The sequence below is a fragment of the Chiloscyllium plagiosum genome, unplaced genomic scaffold, assembly GCF_037043375.1.
Source record: "Chiloscyllium plagiosum isolate Xiang-an unplaced genomic scaffold, Cpla_swu_hap1 HiC_scaffold_9, whole genome shotgun sequence".
NCBI lineage: Eukaryota > Metazoa > Chordata > Chondrichthyes > Orectolobiformes > Hemiscylliidae > Chiloscyllium > Chiloscyllium plagiosum.
In genome coordinates this window covers 48,276,075-48,299,058 of record NW_028270147.1, presented here as the reverse complement: position 1 = coordinate 48,299,058, position 22,984 = coordinate 48,276,075, and the positions used below count along the sequence as shown (strand labels likewise).

Below are 22,984 nucleotides of genomic sequence, written 5' to 3'. Positions count from 1 at the left end.
CCTTGCAGTACAGCTCTATGACTATGACTCTATCTGCCCCACTGTAATTTTCCTGGGAGGGTGGGGGTGGGAAACACATATTCTTTCCATATCCTGGACCCAGTCTTAGATGGCAGGATGGAATTAATCAAGCTTCCCAAATAACAGCATGACATCAGAAATGCTTACCTCAACTCAAAGACGACTGATAATTTCTTCAGGAGAGTGCTTTTCTCTCGTCACCACTGAAATAACTCCACAGAGGCCAGTCTCTGATCATCAAGTCACCTTTTATTTACATATGGTGGGCCCTTGACACTAATCCATCTCTCAAAGTGAACAGGATGTCTGACACTACATTATCTGTCAGCCAGAGCTCCCTGACTGGACCAGATTAACCGTCCCAATCAGGGAACCACTTGATTAACCACATGGTTGTGGGTCTGGAGTTACATGGAGGCTAGACCAGGTAAGCATGGCAGTTGCCTTGCCTGACGGACATTAGTGCACCGGATGAGTTTTTCCAACAATCAACAATGGATTCATGGTTATCATTAGACCCTTAATATCAGAATTTTTTTCTGTTGAATTCAAATTTCACCATCTGCCATGGCAGGATCCAAATCAGGGTTCCCAGAACATTACCTGGGTTTCTGGATTAATAGTTCAGCGATAATACCATTAGGCCATCACCTCCCCTTGATTACTATGATCTGCTTGTACAGCTCGCAAACAAAGCTTTTAATTGTACTTAGGTACATATGACAATAAATCAAATCAATCAATCAATCAGCTATCTCTCTTAGGATTCCTGGATGCAAGCCAGCAGGGCCTGTGGACTGATCCCCTTTAATTTGTGTAATGCTGCTTCTTTAATGATGGTGATGGTTTTTAATTGGTTCCATGTATTCTTTCGTATTAATGGGATGTTCAAAGTATCTTCCACCATAAAGACTGATGCAATTAATAAGATGCATCTGAAATAAATAGCTAATTTCAGCTGATATGCTGGCATTGGAGGAGGTCCAGAAGACGTTTACTAGAATAATGACAGGCGTGAAAGACTTGTTGTATGAGGACTCTGTGAGAAAAAAACTCCCTTCTTCTTTGTCTTAATGGGCGACCCCTTGTTCTAAGTTCTCTTTTAAGCGGAAATATCCTTTCCACAAGAATGCTGTGAACACTCCTCAGAATCTTATGTTTCAAATAATATCATCTCTTTCTTGTTTCCTACTCTTCATGCCAACAGATACAAACCTAGCCTGTCCAACCTTCCTTCGTAAATCAAATGCATTTGTTAGTCAAGTAAATCTTCTCTGAACTTTTCCAGTGCATTTACACCTTCCTTAAATAAGGAGTCCAATACTGTACACAGTATTCCAGATGTAGCCTTACCAATGCCCTGTATAACTGAAGCATAATCCTTGCTACATTTTTTTATTCAGTTCTCTTCATAATAAATGAAAACATCCTGTTATGTAGGTACAGCAAGAAATTAGAAAACCTATTAGTTGTTTCCAATTACATGAAGGCACCCAGATCCCTCTCCATCTGAGAACACTCCAATCTCTCACCATTCAACTTTCCCAATATCGACTGGAACCTCCTAAGTGCAGATGGTTTGGATGGAGCAGTTTTTGTCAGGTGTGTTCAGGAGGGTTTCCTTACTCAGTATGTAGACAGACCGACAAGGGGAGAGGCCATTTTGGATTTAGTGCTCAGCAACGAGCCAGGACAGGTGTCAGATCGCGCAGTGGGAGAGCACTTTGGTGACAGTGATCACAACTGCCTCACATTTAGTATAGCCTTGGAGAGTGAAAGGAGCAATTACAGAGGGAAGATATTTAATTGGGGAAAAGGAAATTCTGATGCTATCAGACAGGAGTTGGGAAGTACAGACTGGGAGCAATTGATCCACAGAAAGGGCACAGCAGACATGTGGAGACTATTTAAGGAGCAGTTGTTGCGAGTGATGCACGAATTTGTTTCTCTGAGACAGGTAAGAAGGGGTACGATTAAGGAACCTTGGATGACGAGAACAGAGAAGCTTCTCGTCAAAAAGAAGAAGGCAGCTTACGTAAGGTGGAGGAAGCAAGGATCTCGTACAGCTTTTAGAAGATTGCAGGCTTGCTAGAAAGGAACTCAGAAATGGACTGATGAGAGCCAGGAGGGGGCATGAAAAAGACTTGGCAAGAAGGATTAGGGAGAACCCAAAGGCATTTTATTCATACGTGAGGAATAAGAGAATGATCAGGGAGAATGTAGGGTCGATCAGGGATAGAGGAGGGAACTTGTGCGTGGAGTCTGAGCAGATAGGGGAAGCCCTAAATGAGTTTTTTGCTTTGGTTTTCACCAAGGAACGGGACCTTGTTGTGAATGAAAACTTTGAGGAGCTGGGATACAGTCTTGACCAGATCAAGATTGATGATGTTGATGTGCTGGAAATTTTGGAAAACATTAAGGTAGATAAGTCCCCAGGGCCAGACCAGATTTATCCTAGGCTGCTCCAGGAAGCGAGAAAGGAGGTTGCTAAGCCGCTGGCGAGGATATTTGCTTCCTCACTCTCCACAGGAGTCGTACTGGAGGATTGGAAGGAGGCAAATGTTCCTCTTTTCAGGAAGGGTAATAGGGGAATCCCTGGCAATTATAGATCAGTCAGTCTTACATCTGTGGTCAGCAAAGTTTTGGAAAGAATTCTGAGGATTTATGATTATTTGGCAAAGCATGGTGTGATTAAAGGCAGTCAGCGGGGCTTTGTGAGGGGCAGATCATGCCTCACAAATCTTATTGAGTTCTTTGAGGAGGTGTCAAGACAGGTCGACGAAGGTTGAGTAGTGGATGTTGTGAATATGGACTTCAGCAAGGAATTTGATAAGATTCCCCTGGTAGGCTCATTCATAAAGTCAGAAATATGGGATTTGGCTATCTGGATTCAGAATTGGCTGGCTGACAGAAGGCAGAGAGTGGTTGTAGATGGAAAGTATTCTGCCTGAAGGTCAGTGTTGAGTGGGGTCCCGCAGGGCTCTGTTCTTGGGCCTCTGCTCTTTGTAGTTTTTCTAAATGACTTGGATGAGGAGGTTGAGGGGTGGGTTAGTAAATTTCCAGATGACACAAAGGTTGGAGGTGTCGTTGATAGTATAGAGGGCTATTGCAGGCTGCAGCATGACATGGACAGGATGCAGAGCTGGGCTGAGAAATGATAGATGGAGTTCAGCCTGGATAAATGCATTTTGGAATGTCTCACTTGAATGCTGAATTTTAGATTAAAGATAGGATTCTTGGCAGTGTGGAGGAACAGAGGGATCTTGGTGTTCAAGTACGTAGATCCCTCAAAGTTGCCACCCAAGTGGATAAGGTTGTTAAGAAAGCATATGGTGTTTTGCTTTCATTAACAGGGGGATCAAGTTTAAGAGCTGCGAGATTTTGCTACAGCTGTACAACTCCCTGGTGAGACCACATTTGGAATATTGTGTCCAGTTCTGGTTGCCCTAGTATAGGAAAGATACTGAGGCTTTGGAGAGTGTACAAAGAAGGTTTACCAGGATGCTGCCTGGACCGAAGGGTTTGCCTTATGAAGAAAGGTTGAATAAGCTCGGACTTTTCTCTCTGGAGAGAAGGAGGAAGAGAGGAGACGTGATCGAGATATACAGGATAATGAGTGGAATAGATAGAGTTAATAGCCAGAGACTTTTCCCCAGGGCAGGATTGACTGGTACGAGGAGTCATAGTTGGAGATATTAAGAGGAAGATATAAAGGAGACGTCAGAGGTAGGTTCTTTACGCAGAGAGTTGTGAATGCATGGAATGCGTTGCCAGTTGTGGTGGTGGAAGCAGAGTCATTGGGGACATTTAAGCGACTGCTGGACATGCACATGGATAGCAGTGAGTTGAGGGGTACGTAAGTTAAGTTATTATATTTTACATTAGGATTAAACCTCGGCACTTCATGGGCCAAAGGGCCTGTTCTGTGCTGTACTTTTCTATGTTCTATTTAGATAATATGCTTCTTGTTTATTTGTTGTGCTAATATGGATGATTTAAATCTTCCACGTTTTGCTCTATTTGTCATGTCTCTGTTCACTCACCCGAAGAGATTCATCTATAGTAACCAAGACATAGAGTTTAAGAGAAGGGAGGTTATGCTTAAACTGTATAAAAGGTTGATTGGATCTCAACAAGATTATTGCGTGCAATTCTGGAATCCACATTATAGGAGGGATGTGATTGCACTTTAAAGGGTGCAGTGGAGATTTACCAGCATGTCATCTAGGCTGGAAAGTTTTAGTTATGAAGGGAAATTGGATAAAATGGGGTTGTTTTCTTGAAGCAGAGGAGAATGAGGTGAGAATGTATGAATGAAATGTATGAAATTATGAGAGGCACAGACAGAGTGGAGAAGAAGAAACCTTTCCCTTTGGTGATGGGATCAATGACCTGACAGCATAGATTTAAGGTAAGGTTCAGGAGGTTTAGAGGGGATGTGAGGAAACATTTTTTTCTGGTGAAAATCTGTATGTACATCATATATTTGTGATGCCAAAGCACACAAAGCTATAAGCCAAGTGCTGGAATGTTGGATTAGAATAATTAGGTGGTTGTTTTTGACCTGCGCAAACTTGATGGGTTGAAGGGCCTTTTTCTGTGCTATAGACCTCTATGACTCACTTGACCCATCTATATCCCTTTGTAGATTCCTTATGCGCTCTCACGTTACTTTCCTACCTATCTTTGTGTCATCAGTAAACTTAGCAGTCATAACTCCAGTCTCTCTTTCCAAGTAATTTATATGCATTGTAAAATCCACATGGCACACTTTTTGCTATATCTTTCTAACCAGATAATGACCCATTTATGCTTACTTTCTGTCTCATGTTATCAAGCCTATTTTCTCTTCATGCCAAATGCTATCCACAACACCATGAATTTTTATTTTCCACAGGCACCTTATCAGGTGGCCTTTAGGAAATCCGAGTACAAATACCTCCACTGATTTCCATTTATCCACAGCATTATTTTATCAATAACTTGGTTAAACATGATTTCTATTTTACAAAACCATGTTAATTCTGCTTAGAGAGTCTTAGAAAATTAAAATCATTGCATCAACTGTCTTATTGGCTATTTGTTAGAAGACCATTGCCTGAAGTCCTTTGGGACTCAGGGACTTGACAGCTTGCATCTTCAACAATTTGCACAACCAGTTTCCCAATGATTTTAATTTTCTTGAGTTCTCTCTCCCTTCCATTTTCTGACTTACAGTTATTTCGTGGAGGTTACTTATACCCTCAAAGTTAAGACAGGTGCAAAATATCTGGTATATTCATTTGCCATCTACTTACTTTGCATTGCTCCAGTTTCCTCCCACGGTCTAAAAATGTGCAGGTTAGGTGAATTGGCCATGCTAAATTGCCCATAGTGTTAGGTGAAGGGGTAAATGTAGGGGAATGGGTCTGGGTGGGTTGCGCTGCTTCTGCGGGTCAGTGTGGACTTGTTGGGCCGAAGGGCCTATTTCCACACTGTAAGTAATCTAATCTATATATAATCTAATCTAATCTATATTCACCAAGAATCACTTTCCATGAAACCAATGCTCATTTCTTTTTTAAAATAGCTTTTGAAACTTTTGAATCTGTTTTGATATTTTCTGCTCCCAGTGTAGGCAGAAATAACAGAGTGCTATGACTTAATTGGGTGCAAGTTCAAAAGCAGATTCGTGCCATCAAGATAACTTTAGCAATTAAGTACCCCCTCTGTAAAAGAAGAGTCATCCCTCTTACTATTGTATGTACATAGATTTGCAATGACTAATTGCACAACTTGCTGGAATTAACTTCACCTTCCCAATCAACATCTGCCCAATCAAGAAACTCAACGCTTCAGATATTTGATCGCATATAACAAATATGTACCTGGTCACTTGAACTTCGGCCTCCAATCTAGGTGAGTTCCTTGCCTCTTCTGCCTCTTGCAAAATGCAGTAAATGTTTATTATCTTCATTTGTGCTGTAAACTATGCTCCTGCAATAAGCATATCCAATTTGAACAAGGCAGGCTAAGTCCTTGGGCCATTACAAAACCCAAAGGCACAAAGGCAATACAGAGGCTTTGCTTCAGAGTAGCAGCTTAGTACAAAGGATATTACAGATTATATGACACGAAGCATACAAACAGCACAGCCTTCCAGTTGTTCCTGTCATCGATCACAGAGGTCTTAGACAACAGTACATGGGAGACTCTGGACAAGCCACCATCTCTAGACAAGCTGACAAAGACCCTTGAATTCTTCAAGAAGAATACAAGTCCCAGAAGTGATAGCTTACTGGCCAAGTTGTATTCGATTCCATGGGACTTGATGGGCAAGAAGCTGTTGGAGGTGTAAAAGTGTATGCTTCTGGCCAGGAGCATGTGCAACTCCATGAGGAAGGGCACCATTGCCCCAATCTACAAGCAGAAGGTAGGGAAGAGGAACTTAGAAATTGGTGACCAATCTCACTACTACCAAATTATTTTCCATTTGGGTCGGGTCAGCTCTGGGTTCGATGATTCACCTTGATGTTAAGCACGTCACTGGGGTAGCACACTGTAAATCAATGTTCCGAGTCATCACAAAAGTTTTTTTTAAAAAACACCTCTTTTCTAGCTCATCTGCAAAGTACACTTTACCTACTGCAAGAACAGCAACTGTGTAAATGGTCCTTCCAATGGGAGTCAGGTTACATACTTTTAAAAACTTAAGTAATCCTTCAGCATTCCTTGGTTTTAAAATTGCTCAGTCCACAATTAAAAATAAGTTAAAATAAAAAAGACATTTACATTGATCTGCCCTGTTCTGTACCAGGCAGGATGTTTTCTGAGAGCCTCAGGCTTGCTATATTCAACATTCCTCATGATTTGATGTGCATTTTCATTTTCTTTATAAAGGAAATAAAATAAGGAGCTTTTGATTTTAACTCTGGTTCAGAGCCAACTGCTTTGTAAAGGCTAAAGTGTGTGTGCAAACCTTGTCCTGGATCAACTTTACCACTGAAGCAGCCATGATACTTTGAGCAACTCCTGGATGGTTGTACTAAAATGATCTTTGAGTCAAAGGTTTATGAGTCACTTTAGACAATCCACTGCTTGGTGAATGCTGCCAAATTCTCCTGCGTTCTGAAACATCTTATGTGTCTTACATCCTCACTATTCCTGTGATGCTGCAATTGCAATCTTACTTCACTGTATCCATGCAATCCCTGAACATCCTCACTGACAATGCTTCAGTTACCATAAGTCAATGAAGTTTTGAGCTACATGTGACCATTCCAACCTTTACAGTTAGGCTTTCTAGTATGGCTTTGAAAATCACAAATATGTGACCTTACCCGCCTGGAGCCTGTAAATGTATGACAGATTCCACCATCACTTCTGTAAGGAACATGTGCCAGGTGTAGCCATTGGACATCCTAGATCTTGGTTTCTCCCCTAAACCTTGTCATCAACATCGAAGTCCTTGAGAGTAATCTGAAGCACTATCACAGGCATCACCAGTATGAGATTCCCTAATGGATGAGGCAATCTCTCGTCACCAATTTCACTAAGTATGAGAGAGATACCAAGATGTGTTGATGAACACAGCACAATCTTTAGATCATGCAAAATATTCCAAATCTTTAACTTTCTCAGCTCCTATTGGTACAGTCAGACCACAACAGTGCAAGTGCAATGAGTATATACTTTCAAGATTGTGTAACGTATGCATTGGTTAAATACCTAGACTACTAATGTGACCTTTCCTGTCTCCCACTCAATCTAATTGCAGTCTGACATCAGCAGCTGTGGTTGAAGGATGATATGCCATTGTGACTCTGAAGAATCTAAAATATTTAGGCATACAGAGCACTGATCTGCTGAGAGTGTCCAACAACTTGAAGTACTGAATGCAATGGGGTCACTGGCAGAGGAGAATTGGAGAGGCAAGGCAACTCTGAAGTATGTAGGAAAGAATCTAATAGGGTGTATGTTGGTTGCTCATCCATGTGGGTGCCTGCTGACATCACCCTGCCTTGACAAGAAGGGGTACCTGGAGTGAGGTTGAGGTGCATCACCCTCTCAGCTTTGCATTTTATGCTGAGTACCCATGGCCAAAGTGATCAAAAGCAAGTTCAAGCACATATTAAACAGAATGGAACATTCTTCTGAATCTGGATCTTCAAGGTGGTCATCATCGTTTCCAAGGAGACAGCCAGTTGCTTGAGTTTCGTAGCATTACTCTAGTGAGGACTCCATTTATTGCTTCAGCCTGCTGAGAGCCTCTGGTACACCTGTCTAACATTTCCCTGTGTCTCTTTGCAGAATGACTTGTCAGTAATGACTGAGTATAGAGGCACTATTTCTACGAAGAGGCTCAGCAAATGGCTGGATTCCGGCAGTGCTGTGAGTGTCAACAGCCTCAGGCTTTTCTTCATTGGCTGAGCACCACTGTCACCTGATTGTATTCTTAAATCTCATCAAATCATCCTCTGTGCTGGTGGAGGATACAAGTGAATGCTTTATGCTGGTACATCCTCTAAAGATTCACCGATTTCATCATCCGAGGTGGTGCTAATGGATTTAGGCTGCAGTATTTTATGCTGTGCTGTGTGTTGCATGCCTCTAATGCCAATAGATGAGAGAGGATTAGGTGAAGATGCCCAAACATTTATGCAGACCATTGTACTTGCCTTAGTGCCTGTGCCCAAAGAGCAGAGGCCGGTGTTGTTTACTGGCTTCCTGGGCCATTCATGCCTCACTGTCACCATAGGAATGCTTCCAATCTTTGCTCGCAGCTTTATTGCCCGCTCTTCATTGGGGTGAAAAACTTAAAGCCAGTATCTCTCCACCTGCCTTAACCCTATTCACACAATCGTGGAAGGGCTTATCCATCAGTGAGATAAAGAAACAGATTCAGTGTGGTGACAATATTGCAAGAGCACTTTGAGCATGCATAACCAGGCAGTGAGCCATCTTTAGTAGGAAGCACAGCGCGTAGGAAGAGTTAGTTGTTTGGGAGCATCAGATGGATGTAAGCCCTTCAGTACACACTAGGCATGTGATCCTGAAGTTTGCAGGCTATGACCTTTTGTGAGATGCCGGTGCAAAGGAAGAATTGGACAGAGTGTTGCCCCATGAATGTGAACTAGATGAGAGAAGATGGTGCCATTTACCCTGGCAGAACAAAACATGCCATTTGTGTTCTTATAGTGCTGCACCCGACCCTGTACATTGGCGAAGGTCATTGGCACTGACCTTCACAACTACCTTGCTCTAGGTTGGATAAGTTTAATGGATGACCCTCCTGATACCATCTTCAGGGAAGAAGACCTCCCTTCTCTGCCTTCCTCCATTCAGCAAGACCTGGAAGATGGCATCACTAAAATGCAGGGTGAGCTTATGCTCCTTGGGTGGCACCTTCAGTGGGATTGGGCAACCAGCACAAGCTGAGTAGAAGTTCCTGGCTTGCAGCGAATGAAGTGGTCTCCAGCTGACTTTTTAAATATGATGTCAATCTATAATCTTATAAGATGTGCCATTAGCAAGAGCTTCCAGCTTGTTTGCCCCATATGACTCACTGAGTTTCATGCACAACATCTCAATACATAGAGGATGAGGTGTGAAACACATAATTGCATGATAATTTGCAATAGGCCATGATGGTAATGACAACCTTTAATTCACTGGCCACCATACTTTAACTCCAAAATGGAAAATTGTGGTTCAGTAACTGATAAAATAGTTGGACATATAACAGTTTGGAAATCCAATTCTTGCTGGAGGAGGTCTTTGACTAAGCTTTGGCATTTACATTTACTTCCAGGTTTTTTAGCCAGAATGGTAGGTGGGAGAATGCATTGCATCTGTGAAAAAGAAAATCCCTTATCAAGGGGATCCAGAGTAGATCAGAAAGATTCAACTGGACGTGGATTCCTGAAGCTACAGCAACTAGAGAAACAGCAAGAGGTTTGATAAGGCTGTTCCCCATCTCTGCTAAATGTCTTTCATTCTTACCTGGAGATCTTACTAGATGACTGCATTGAAATGATCTCTGCCAAAGACAGGAGAAAGAGAACAGCTTCTCATACCAAGCAGGCATGCATGGAAGAGCTCAGGAGTTCACTTGCAGGAATGTGGTCTCTCCAATCTGGAGACAGTGCCCCAAAGGGATCAAGAACATCAGAGGACAGAAAAGATGGTTAGCACAATGCCAAGTTCCATATTTTAACTTCTTCAGTGTTCCCTGTACAGCTCTCAAAGCAATGTTGCACCTCCATTCATTTTTACTTCTTTACTCAAATTGTCACCCTTCTTTCCTTAGTCACCTTTAGGCAACTAATACTCACATTCATCATAATTTCTCAGAGTCACTATCCACAAATATTGTCCTTCCTCTTGCTGCTAGAAAGGCCAGAGGTACTAGTGCTCAGACATAAACAAGTAAATCGATATTTTTCAGGCTGGCAGGTGTCACAAAGCGAGTCCCTTTCTTTCTAAAAGCTTTTCCTTGGCTCAAGGAGACACTGTCCTTGATTTTTTTCAGAGGGGCAATAAAGCGGGCCGGCTCTGATCAGTCTGGTTTCGTACAGAGATGAAAAGGATTTTGAGAGGCCTTTTGTTTACATGTAAACAGATAAGACTTCAGGACAAAGTGGTCATGTTTTAGAGCTGAGCAGTTTTAGATCAATCTTGAGCTGGTGAGAAGTTCAATAGAGAGCTGTGTAGAAACTCTTTCTCTCTTTTTCTGCCTGACAGAGCTTCCAATACCTCCTCATTTCCTATGTCAAACTATGCAAGGTCCTCACAGTCCATTTTCCTGAATTCCATACCTATGTTCTCCATTTTCAGAGTGAAAGCCAAAGAGAAGTATTTATTCAACATCTTTCCAGTATGTTGCAGCTTCACACACAGGTGCCACCTTGGTCCCTAATGGGTCCTACTCTTTCCCTATTTAACCTCTTCCCTTTAATGTATTTATAAAATATCTTCAGATTCTCCCTAATCATGTTTGCAAATCCTTTGTCATGCCCTTTTTTTTGCTCTTCTAATTCGCTTTCTTTAGTTCCCTCCGGCACTTCCTGTATTGTTCTTGGGCTACAGCTGAATTGCTCCCTTTGGTCTTGCTAAAAGCCCTATTCTTCTTTATCCAGTCTTGAATTGTCCTATATATCCAAGGTTCTACATTTCCCTCTAAAGGGTACAAGTTGGGTCTGTACTCTCGCTTGCTCCTTTTTGATTGGCCCCCATTGCTCCGTTGTAAACTTGCAAGGAAAAATTCCCAGTCTACTGTGGCCGGATCCTGCTTTATTTTAATAAAATCTGCCTTCCCCCTATCCAAAGGCATCTTTTCCCTTGTCCAGAACAAATTTGAACTGTATGGTTTGTAGTCATTATTGCTTAATTGATTCCCCACTGCCACATCGAACATTTGTCTGGCTTCTTTCTCCAGAACCAGATCCATTACTGCACTGACTCTTGTTGGACTTTCTACGTATTGATGTAAAAAAAACTGCCATGAATACATTTCAAGAAATACATTTCCACCCTTTCTAAACTCTTAATACAATGACAATCCCAATATGTGTTGGGAAAGTTGAAATCCCCTAATATAATGACCAGATTGTTACTCTTACACACCATTGTGAATTTTTTTTTTTATTAGATTACATTACAGTGTGGAAACAGGCTCTTCGGCCCAACAAGTCCACACCGACCCGCCGAAGCGCAACCCACCCATACCCCTACATTTACCCCTTACTTAACACTACGGGCAATTTAGCATGGCCAATTCACCTGACCTGCACATCTTTGGACTGTGGGAGGAAACCGGAGCACCCGGAGGAAACCCACGCAGACACGGGGAGAACGTGCAAACTCCACACAGTCAGTCGCCTGAGGCGGGAACTGAACCCGGGTCTCCGGCGCTGTGAGGCAGCAGTGCTAACCACTGTGCCACCGTGCCGCCGTGAACTGTCTACATTCTTGCTCCTTTATTTCCTGACTCTTTTGGGGGCCTATAAAGCTCCTAGTAAAGTTGCTCCCTTAACATTCTTAAGTTCAACCCACAGTTTGAGGACCCTTGCAAGATATCATCTCTCTTTATGCAATAATTGACTCCTTAAATAATAGTGCTGCACAACCACTTATTCACATCCTCCTTTATCTCACATAACAATCCTATACCCTCGTATGGTGCTGTGACCTCAACTTTTCCAAAATTTAAACAAACGACTTGGTTGAAGGGACCAAAGGTATGGATACTAAATTTGTTGGTAGCACAAAGATAGGGAAGAAAGTGAGCCTTGAAGAGGACATGGAAGCCTACAAAGGGATATAGATTAAGTGAGTGGATGAAAATCTGGCAAATGGAATACAATATGGGAAAATTTGAAATTGTCTATTTTTGTGGAAAGAATAAAAAGAAAGCTCATTATTTAAATGTCGAGAGGTTGGAGAGCTCTGAAATGCAGAAAGATTAGGGTATCCTGGAATGTAAATCATGGACAGTTCGTACGCAGGTAAAGCAAATAATCAGGAAAGCTAATGGAATGTTATGTTATATTGTGAGATGAAGTCAATGCAAGAAGATATACGCTATGCTTCTGTTACACAGGGCACTGGTGAGATTACTTTCAGAGTACTGTGCATAGTACTAGTCAGCGTACTTAAAGGAAGTTTGTTAATGTACTGGAAGCACTTCTGAAGAGGTTTAGTTGACTAATACCTGGAATGAGCAGATTGCCTTATGAGGAAAGGCTGGAGAGGCTAAACCTCTAACATTTGAATTTTAAATGAGTCAGAAGTGACAATTGAAGCATAAGATCCTGAGGGACATTGATCAATTGGATGTGGAAATGATGTTCCCTCTTCTAGGAAAATCTAGAACTAGAGTCATAGAGATCTCCAGCATGGAAACATACCCTTCGGTCCAATCCGTCCATGCCGACCAGATATCCCAACCCAATCTAGTTCCACCTGCCAGCACCCGACCCATATCCCTCCAAACCCTTCCTATTCATATATCCATCCAAATGCCTTTTAAATGTTGCAATTGTACCAGCCTCCACCACTTCCTCTGGCAGTGGCTCATAGTTTAAAAATAAAAGGTTACTAATTATGACAGATGAAGAAAATACTTTTCTCACAAAGGGTTGTTAATCTTAGGAATTCCCTTCCTCAAAAGGCAGTAGATGCAGAATCCTTTAATATTTTTAAGCTGAAGTAGACAGATTCTTGATTACCAAGGGGGTGAAAGATTATTAAGGGCATGAGGATTGTAGAGTTGAGATTAAAATCCAATCAGCCATAACTTTCTTGAATGGCAGAGCAGGCTTGAAGGGCCAAGTGGCCCACTCTTGCTCCTGGTTAATGTACTCATACGTTGAGAGCTAATCCTCTGTATCACTGTTGGGGCTTCATCTCCTTAGAACTGTATCCCTATCAAATGTGTGTAAACTTTGCCTGCTACTGGCCTCCTTCAGCTAACAAATCAGTAATAAAAATCAAGACTAAAATTGTTTGCAACCATCTTCAGTCAGAAGTGCAAAATATGAGTTCATCTAGGCCCTCCTGAAGTCCCCATCCCAGATAGCAGTCTTCAGCCAATTCGCTTCACTCCATGTGATAGCAAGGAATGGTTGAAGGCAATGAATATATTGAAAATGAAGGGCCCTGACATCAATCCAGCTGTCGTATTTGAAGATTGTGCTCCAGTACTGGCAACATACCTTTCTAACCTCTTCTAGTATAACACTGTTGTCACCTTGACAATGTGGAATAAAATGAATTTGTGTTCTGTCCACAAAAAGCAGGCCATTTTCCACCCCATCAATCTTTTTCCAATCATCAGTAAAGTGATGGGAAGTGCTATCTTACTCAACAATACCATGCTCAACAATGTTCAGTAAATGTATTTGGGAAACTAATGGAACTGAAGACTGACAGTACCCTGCACCTGATGAGATGCATCATAGATGTTAAAAGAAGTAGTTACAGATGTAGTAGATGCACTGGTAAACTTCTAAGAAAGTACTATAGCCAAGTTTGAGAATGGCACAAAAATAGGTGCCAGGCATGTAGTGAGAGTGACATAAAGAAATATAGACAGATTATGAGTGTAGACAAAGATTTAGCAGCTGGAATACGTTGTGGAAAATGTAAGGTTATGAACTTTGGCAGAAAGAATAGAAAAAACTGAATATTATTTAAATGGAGAAAGACTGCAGAAAACTACAATACAGAGGGATTTGGATGTTCCTGCATGTATCACTAAAAGGTAACAATACAACTTCAGGTAATAAGGAAGGCAAATGGAATGTTGGCCTTTATTTCAAATAAAGTGAAGTATATGACAATACTATGGCTTTAAGACGTGTAATTTAACTAAACCTTTTTGAAGAGTGGTTTTAAGACAGAGGTAAACAGCTTCTGAGACCTTGTTTGTTTTTTAAGTTGGAACAATAGAAGCAACCTGAATGGGTAGGGTGAGCTCCCACAGAACCAGGGTTTTTAGTTTTAGGTTTTCAATTGTAGCTGTTGCTCAATCTTGAAGCTAGGTGGAAGCTTGTAGTACATCTCTTCCTGCTACTCCCTCTCTGAGTTTTCTCTTGATGTTTTTCCTCCTGGATTGGAGAATTGCCTGTGAGACAATCTATTTTTCTGAACTTGTCTTTTGCCAAGGGTGTGTTTATGGGATGTTATGATATTGGAATAGTTACTGTTTAGTAATAAAATAACCTATTATTCTGTTAAGTTTTCCAGTAGAGAAGTTATTCCAATTTCTTCTTTCTTTTCTTGTATTTTACCTATGGTTTATGAATAAAGTGTGTTTTGCTTCAAATCTGGTATTTGACTAATGGAATTGCATCTGGATTGCAACACCTGGTGCTTGCCTTTAAAAAAGGAAAACGTTTTGAGTCTAGGCTATCTTCTTAATATATTTTGAGGGCAGTTTGGTCTGGTCCAGAACAAGTATAATAATAGGGAAGTCTAGTACGAGTTAGACTAAACCTGGATTACTGTGAACTCTTGCAGGCCTTATCCAAGGAAAGATATACTGGCATTGGAGGCAGTTAACTAGATTGATCCCAGGTCTGGAACGACTATCTTATGAGGGAAGTTTAAGTAGGTTGGACCTGTGTTCATTGGAGTTTGGGAAAGTAAGAGATGACCTAATGAAACATCTAAGATTCTTATGGGGCTTAACAAGGTAGATGCGGAAAGGTTGTTTCCCTTTGTAGGAGAGTCTTGGACCAGAGGGCATAATCACAGATTAAGGAGCCAACTGTTATGTTTTATCATTTGTGGGTTGTGGGCATTACTTGCTGGCCAGCATTTATCGGCCATTCTTAGTTGCCTTTAAGAAGGTGGTGGTGAGTTGCTGTTTTGAATGGCTGCAGTACATGTGCTGTAGGTAGACCTACCATACCATTAAGGAAGGAATTCCAAGATTTTGACCCAGTGACAATGAAGGGGAGCAAAGGTATATTCCTAAATAGGGATGGTGAGTGGCTGGGAAGAGAACTTGTACATTGTGGTATTCCCATGTACCTATTTCCCTTGTCCTTCTAGATGTTTAGAAGATGGTTGTCTAAGGATGTTTGGTGAATTATTTCATTGCATTTTGTAGATAGTACACACTGCTACTGAGTGTCAATGGTGGAATGACTCAATGTTTGTGGATGTGATGCCAGTCAAGCAAGCTGCTTTATCCTGGATGGTGTCTGGCTTCTTGAGTGTTGTTGAAGCTGCAATCACCCAAGGAAGTGGGGATTTAAACAGATGAGGAGGAATTTCTTTTTTCAGAGGTAGTGAATCCAAATCTTTAATACAGAGTACCCTATAGGCTGGGTTATTAAGTATATTCAAGGCTGAGATAGATTAGGCTTTTAGCAAGAACGGAATCAAGGGTTATGGACAAATGTAAGAAGGTGAAGTTGAGGATTATCAGATCAACTATAATCGCAACAAGTGGTCGAGCAGACTGTGGGCTGATGGCATACTTCTGCTCCGACATCTTAGTATCTTGAATTCTTTCATAATCACCCAGCTCTGAACATCATCACAACCTTGGCCAAACATGAACAGAATTGCTGAATTCCAGAGAGTAACTGGCCTTGATGTCAAAGTAGTATTTGACAATGTGGCATAAAGGAGTCTTGGCAAGATGCTGCACTGATTGGAGCCCTACCCAGCACAAAGAAATATTGTTGTGATTGTTGAAGGTTGCTTACTTCAATTAAAGGACATTATTGCACAAATTCCTTAGCAGGATAGTGTCCAAGGCCCAACCATCTTCAGCTTTACCAACAATGAGCATCGTAAGTTCTGAAGAGGAAATGTTCACTACTACTCTCATCTTGACTGATACTAAACTACTTCACGCACATATACAGGAAAACTGAGACGACACCCAGGATTGTGCTGATAAATGGCCAACAACATTCATGTCTCACACCTGCCTTATAATAATCATCACCAACATAAGCCAGATTGGAAGTTCCAGCTGGAAATGTGAAACTTCGTACTAATATAAAAATACAGGTGCAAATTGCTAATCCAGTTGTGATTGCCATCTTCAGAATATCCAGGCCATTAAGATTTGCTATCATTAATTATTGGTTATATTCATCAGGGATAAAGGTTGAGAAAGAATCCCTAGCTCATTACATCTAAACTATTCAACTTACCATTATTTAATAATCTTCCAAATCTTGACAATGTTCTGTTACATAAAGCATTATGCAGATTTTGCATCCTATTCAGTTATAATATATTTGAAATCATGGCTTTTGTGCTATTAAGTGATCTAGGTTTTCTGTTTCATTGGACTGCGTACTTAATTATATAGAATTGTATGGTTAAAGCCAATGTGTTTTCTATTGTGTACACTTATTCTCCTGAAATACTGCATGCACTTGCTTGAAGACAGTGCTTGTACATAACAAATTCATACTTCTGTAATTTCACCTACATAACAAAGGTAAAAGGTTTAGTGGGTGCTGCTAAAGAAGCCTTAGTTAATGCAATGTATTTTGCAGCTAGCTAACACTGCAGTCATTGCATACCATTAAGCCCATTGTGCTAGTACTGAGACTTTGAAAGAGTAGACCAATTAGTTCTGTTTCTCAATCTCTCTACAGCCTTGCAATTTTTCCCTTTTCAAGTTCCTATTGAAAATTTTTGTTGAATCTGCTTCCATATGCCTTTTAAAAAAATGCATTTCAGATCACAAGAACAGTGTGTAAAGTTCTCATCTTGAGTTCTTTGGTGTAGGGAATTGCTGTTTACATCGATGGATAAATGTAAAATCAAGGAGACTGCAGTGTCTTTGATGTTCTTGAGCCTCTGCAATGTGGTTGCAACTGCCCACCGGCAAGGGTGAACATTTTATCATACTGACTTATACCTTGTTACTGGAAGCTTTAGTAACCCAAGCTGGACTATTCACTGCAGGATACCTAATCTCTGGTCTGTTCCTGTTGCCAAACAATAATGTGACTGTTGCTGTTGAGATTCTGGTCACGCCCACATGTAGTTGATTTGGAATTTAGATTAGATTCCTTACAGTGTTAAAACAGGCCCTTCGGCCCATCAAGTCCACACCAACCCTCCGAAGAGCAACCCACCCAGACCCATTCCCCTACATTTGACCCAACTAATGTACCTCACACTATGGGCAATTTAGCACAGCCAATTCACCTAAGCTGCACATCTTTGGACTGTGGGAGGAAACCGGAGCACCTGGAGGAAACCCACGCAGACACGAGGAGAATGTGCAAATTCCGCACAGACAGTTGCCCGAGGTGGGAATTGAGCCTAGGATCCTGGCACTGTGAGGCAGCAGTGCTAACCACTGAGCCACCGTGCTGCCCCATGATGGTCATTATTTAGTACTAATGTGGACTTGCCATTTATCTACCCAGGTCTCACTGCATGTGAATGTGGATTGCTTCCCTGCGCCCAATATTGCCAAACCTTTGAAGGCTGACAAGGATACCGATAAACTAACGGAAAAGCACCATCATGATGGCATACTATTGCCAAGAATGTTTCCCAGGGAAGGCAGGAATGTGGATCGGCAAGCTGCACAATGGAGGAAGTCAGCCATTTTCCATAACTTAGGTCCCAACTCAGACAACTTCCCATATTGCAGGGTCCATAATAATTGAGGTGTCCTGCCCCAAAGAGGGTGATAGAAGTGTCAAAGGATAATGATCCACACAGAAAAGGTTTTAATTTTTGTTTTAATTGTTCACTGGAGGTGGGCATCACTGACATGGCCAGCATTTATTGCCTGATTTCCTTCCCTAAAGAACATTGGTGAACCAAGTGAGCTTAGTACAACAATTGTTGGTGGTTATATGCTTGCCATTAGGCTATCTTACGATTCCAATATTTTTTCATATTGAATTCAGATTTCAACATCCTCCATGGTGGTATTTAAACCTATGTCCCCAGAATATTAGCCTGGAGTTGTGGTTTACTAGTGTCGTAACATTACCACTCAAACACTACATCTCCTAGTTTTCCTTTGATCCACCAACCCTCTAAAATAATTATCTTTATCCACCTTGATGTTGATGTGCATTCACATTCTTTAATTTGCCAAGGTTCTAAACCACCAACCCTTTAATTAGACTGGCAGCCTATTTTCCTTAATAGATGAGCAATTCTGGAGGCAGCTAATTAGTCCACCTCCAGGAAATTACATCCACTGTACTTGCTTCCTGCAAGTGCAGTCTTAAGACCTCCAACTAATCCCAACAATGGGGTCCTAAACACCTTGGGAAAATCCTGACTGTTTTCTGAAGAATTAGCCACATGTAAAAGGAAACATCAATAATCTGAAACAACTCTTGCCACATATACATTTTTTTAACTAATTCAACATGGGCATAAAATTCTAATTTCACATGCAAGTACATGTATTAGGTAAATGATCAAAATGTCTGGGTACTGAAGAACTGCACTGTATTCTTTTTGTCCTTTGAATTAAGGAAACAGTCCTTTCCCACATGTGGACTATTTTTGCACTCAATGGCAATGAAATTCTCAATCCTAATGATAGTTGGAATGTCTTAACATAAGGCATACTCCTATAGGAAATTCTTGAGGTAATCAAAGCTCATTGAGTTTCTGATGGGGTATAACATGCATTTGTATCATTCTTAGAAAGGAATGCGACATTTAATTATGATATCGAAGGTAAAAAAAAACTATTTAGAAATAGTAAAGCAATCATTTGCAACTATGATTGGTTACACTTTTTCGTACTGATCCAAAGTCCTGAATCCAGCAACGGCAAATTTTAAAATTGAACAAAATAAATCTGTTAATTTATGGGTTAGAATCAGGATAAAATGATTTTGAAAATAGCTAAATTGTTGCAAGACAGTTCTGGAAAGGTGAATAATGTAGCAGTGTTAGTATCAGTATATTACAAGACTTGTTTTTTAAATTCTCAATCAGTTGATTTCCCAAACTAAATCTTGGATCCTAAGCGATTACAATAGAAATCAGAAAGTGAATGTGCATCAGCCATCTCAATCTCAAATTCTTCCTGCTGATAACAAAGTTGATTTTGAAGAAAGTTTGACTTAGGCAACTGAAGAGAAGTGAAGCAAATTGTAAAACTCTTGCAATTATTTTGAAATTAGGTTGTGAAATCTAGATATGTGTGCTTATATTGAATTTTTTTAAAAATTATTATTGAAATTATTATATACCTAAATTCCACCATGGAATAATGCATTTTAATATTAATTAATCTTAATTTTGAATATTCAATGGCATATCCTTTATTTACAAATATCCACTCATCAAAATAGTGGCATTTTCATTTTGACGTTTTTTTACAAGTTCCCCAGGTATGGGTTCTGTGGCATTGGCACACTTTGTAAATTGGCTGCTGAATAAATGATACTCAGCATAATATCATAGAGTTGAAGTTCTTTGATTTGAAAGAAATAAAATTAGACTTTTGTATCTGTATTTTTATGGGTGCTATTTAAAGTTTAATATCTCTTTTTTTAAAAATATAGAATAGTGACTGAACACTGCCAATTCCAGTCTAAAAGGTCAACATAAAATGATACTTTAATTTTTTTTAAAGTTTAGAGATAGTTTATATAAGAACCTGTAAATTTGCCCTGTTTTACTTCCTGTTTCCTGTCTCCATGCATTTCAATGGTACTGACTACAGCTGATATAAAAAATACTGGTAGGTATGGAAAAATGTATTTTAAAGATCAAAACTATTTACAATCTGAGAGTAACAATGATTGCTTTTGAGTTTTCAAAATGAGTTTCCACATAATAAATATATGTGCATAATAACAAGCTGTGTGTTTCTTCAGAAGTTCATAAGATATAGGAGCAGAATTAGGAATTCGGCCCATGAAGTCTGCTCTGCCATTTGATCATGCCTGATTGCCTCCTCAACCCCATTTTCCTGCCTTATCTCTTCAACCCATTACCAATTAAAAATATATCTAACTCCTTAAATTTACTCACTGTCCATCCATCCACACTTTGGGGTAGTGAATTCCACAGATTCACAACCCTTTGGAGAAATAGTTTCTCCTCAATTCTTTTTTAAATTTGCTATCCCTTATCCTAAGATTATGACTTCTCATCCTAGAATGCCTCACAAGAGGAAGCATCCAATTCACGTCTATTTTATCCACACCTTTTATCATCATGAATACCTCAATTTGATTTTTTTTAGATTAGATTCCCTACAGTGTGGAAACAGGCCCTTTGGCCCAACAAGTCCACAACCCTTCAAAGAGGTAACTCACCCAGACCCATCTCCCTCTGACTAATGTACCTAACACTATGGGCAATTTAGCATGCATATTTTTGGACTGTGGGAGGAAACTAGAGCACCCAGAGGAAACCCATGCAGATGCAGAGAGAATGTGCAAAGGCCACACAGACAGTCACCCGAGGCTGGAATTGAACCTGGGACCCTGGACCAGCAGTGCTAACCACTGGGCCACCGTGCCACCCCATTTCCCCTTATTCTTCTAAATTCCAGAGTGTATAGGCCTAAACTGTTTGATCTTTCTTTATATGACAAACCCCTCATCTCTGGGATTAATCTCTGAAAATTGGTTTGTTAAAAATCCATACAACTAACTTCAATAAACAGCATTCCATTAATAAACCCAACAGCACAACAGTGTGTGTCAACCTTTGCTTTTTTTTCTCGTTTGAACACTTTATAGTGCTCAAACTGTGACTCATCAACCTTCTGTTAAACAGTGAAAAACCTTAACACAATGTAGATGAAGCACTACTTAAAAATGTATTGGAACAAGCCTAATAATTAAATTTGAAATTTATATATATGTTATTTTGATTACACATTATATCAGATTTATTTTTCAAGTCACACAAACCTAGAACTTCATGTATTAAATGATAGGCAACAATTTAGCAGAAAAATATCGAATTTTCAAAACTCCTTTCAATTTCGGATTCTATTTCACAGATGTCCAAAACATTTGATAAATAGATGGTGTTGTATTTAAAGTAACATGATGAACAAACTGATTCATGTAATATAAAATGTTTATATTGTTAATTCATGCAATTATATTAGTGTCTTTACCCTCTGAAACCATCACGCCATGAGAGACCGTCACAAGTTGTTTCACACAATCAGAACCATAATAGAAATATCTAGTAGACATAGCATTGTTAAATAAGATTTTTCTACAGCATGAGTTTGATGTGACAATTAATGAATTCACTCATATGTTTTTACACTTTTTTTTCCCTTTAAGTGGAGAAGGAGGGTATGGGGAGATAATTGAAATTTTGGTAAGATGTAGAATGCACTGTCTCAAAACGTATTGTTAGCAGACAAAATTTAAATTATCACATGGGAACTATATATACAGTTGATCAGGAATAAGTTGCAGAGCTCTGAGGAAATAGCATGAAAAAGGAGATAAATGAGGAGCTTTTAGAAAGAACCAGGTAACATTGACAGATTGGGCCTAAGGGCCTCCTTTTGAGCTGGAACATTCTATTACTTTATTCACATCGAATAAAAAGGTATTGCAGTTCAGCACTAGATTGCATGGAAAAAATTGCAAAAAGGGAATAATATGTCACAGATAAAATAGTTTAACCAAATAAGGTAATTTTGTTAGTAAATAAAGGCAAGAAATTTACCATGTGTAATCCTAATAAAACTAAAGGTTAGAATGAATTAATATTGTATCATTGGACATAGGAGCAGAGTAGGCCATTGACTCATCGAGTCTGCTTAACCATGAGATCAAAGTTGACCTGATAATCCTCAACTCCACTTCCCTGTCTTTGCCCATAATCCTTGATTCCCTGACTGTTTTAAAATCTGCCTATCTCAGTATTGAATATACATTAATGACCCAGCTTCCAGGCCCCTCTGTATTAAAGAATTCCACAGATTCACTGTCTTCTGAGAGAATAAATTCCTCTTCATCTCTGCCTTAAATTGGTGAACCTTACTGTTTTACAATGCCATTTGGTCCTTAAGTCTCCAACAGAGGGAAACAATCTCTTAGTATCTACCCTGTCAAGCCCCCTAAAAATCTTATTTGTTTCAATAAAATCTCCTCTCAACCTTCTGAACTACAAAGAGTAAAAGCCCAATCTACTCAACCTGTCCTCATAAGAAAATCTCTCAGTGCCCAGGATCAACTTAGTGAACCTTCTCAGACTACATCCAATGGTGAAATACCTTTCCTTTGACAAGAGAACCAAAACCGTACACAGTATTTGAGGTGAAATCGAACTTGCAGTCTTCACAAATATAAGTTAGATTTCATGTATTAGTTTGATGTGAGATATACCAGCAGATTTAATAAAGTTGTTTTTCCTTTTATATATTACCATGTTACCGATGAGTTTTTTGTGGGCTGGGAAGTTTAGACTACAGCTATTAGTCTCAGGATTTAGTTTCATGTTAGCCATTTAGGACTGAAATAAGAAATTTCTTTAC

The 22,984-nt window shown here is 40.0% G+C and overlaps 1 protein-coding gene across 8 annotated transcripts in view; it reads left to right on the top strand.

The window, feature by feature from the left end:
* The window catches only part of elavl4 (ELAV like neuron-specific RNA binding protein 4), a 115,864-nt gene that overhangs the window by 24,406 nt on the left and 68,474 nt on the right, over window positions 1-22,984 (top strand). For 6 of the 8 annotated variants that reach the window (XM_043699231.2, XM_043699225.2, XM_043699230.2 and 3 more), the window contains exon 3: window positions 20,192-20,209. The exons of the other annotated variants lie outside the window; for them this stretch is intronic. In XM_043699231.2, the coding sequence (XP_043555166.1) occupies window positions 20,192-20,209 (18 nt within the window). The remainder of the gene's footprint in view (window positions 1-20,191; window positions 20,210-22,984) is intronic. 8 annotated transcript variants of the gene reach the window in all.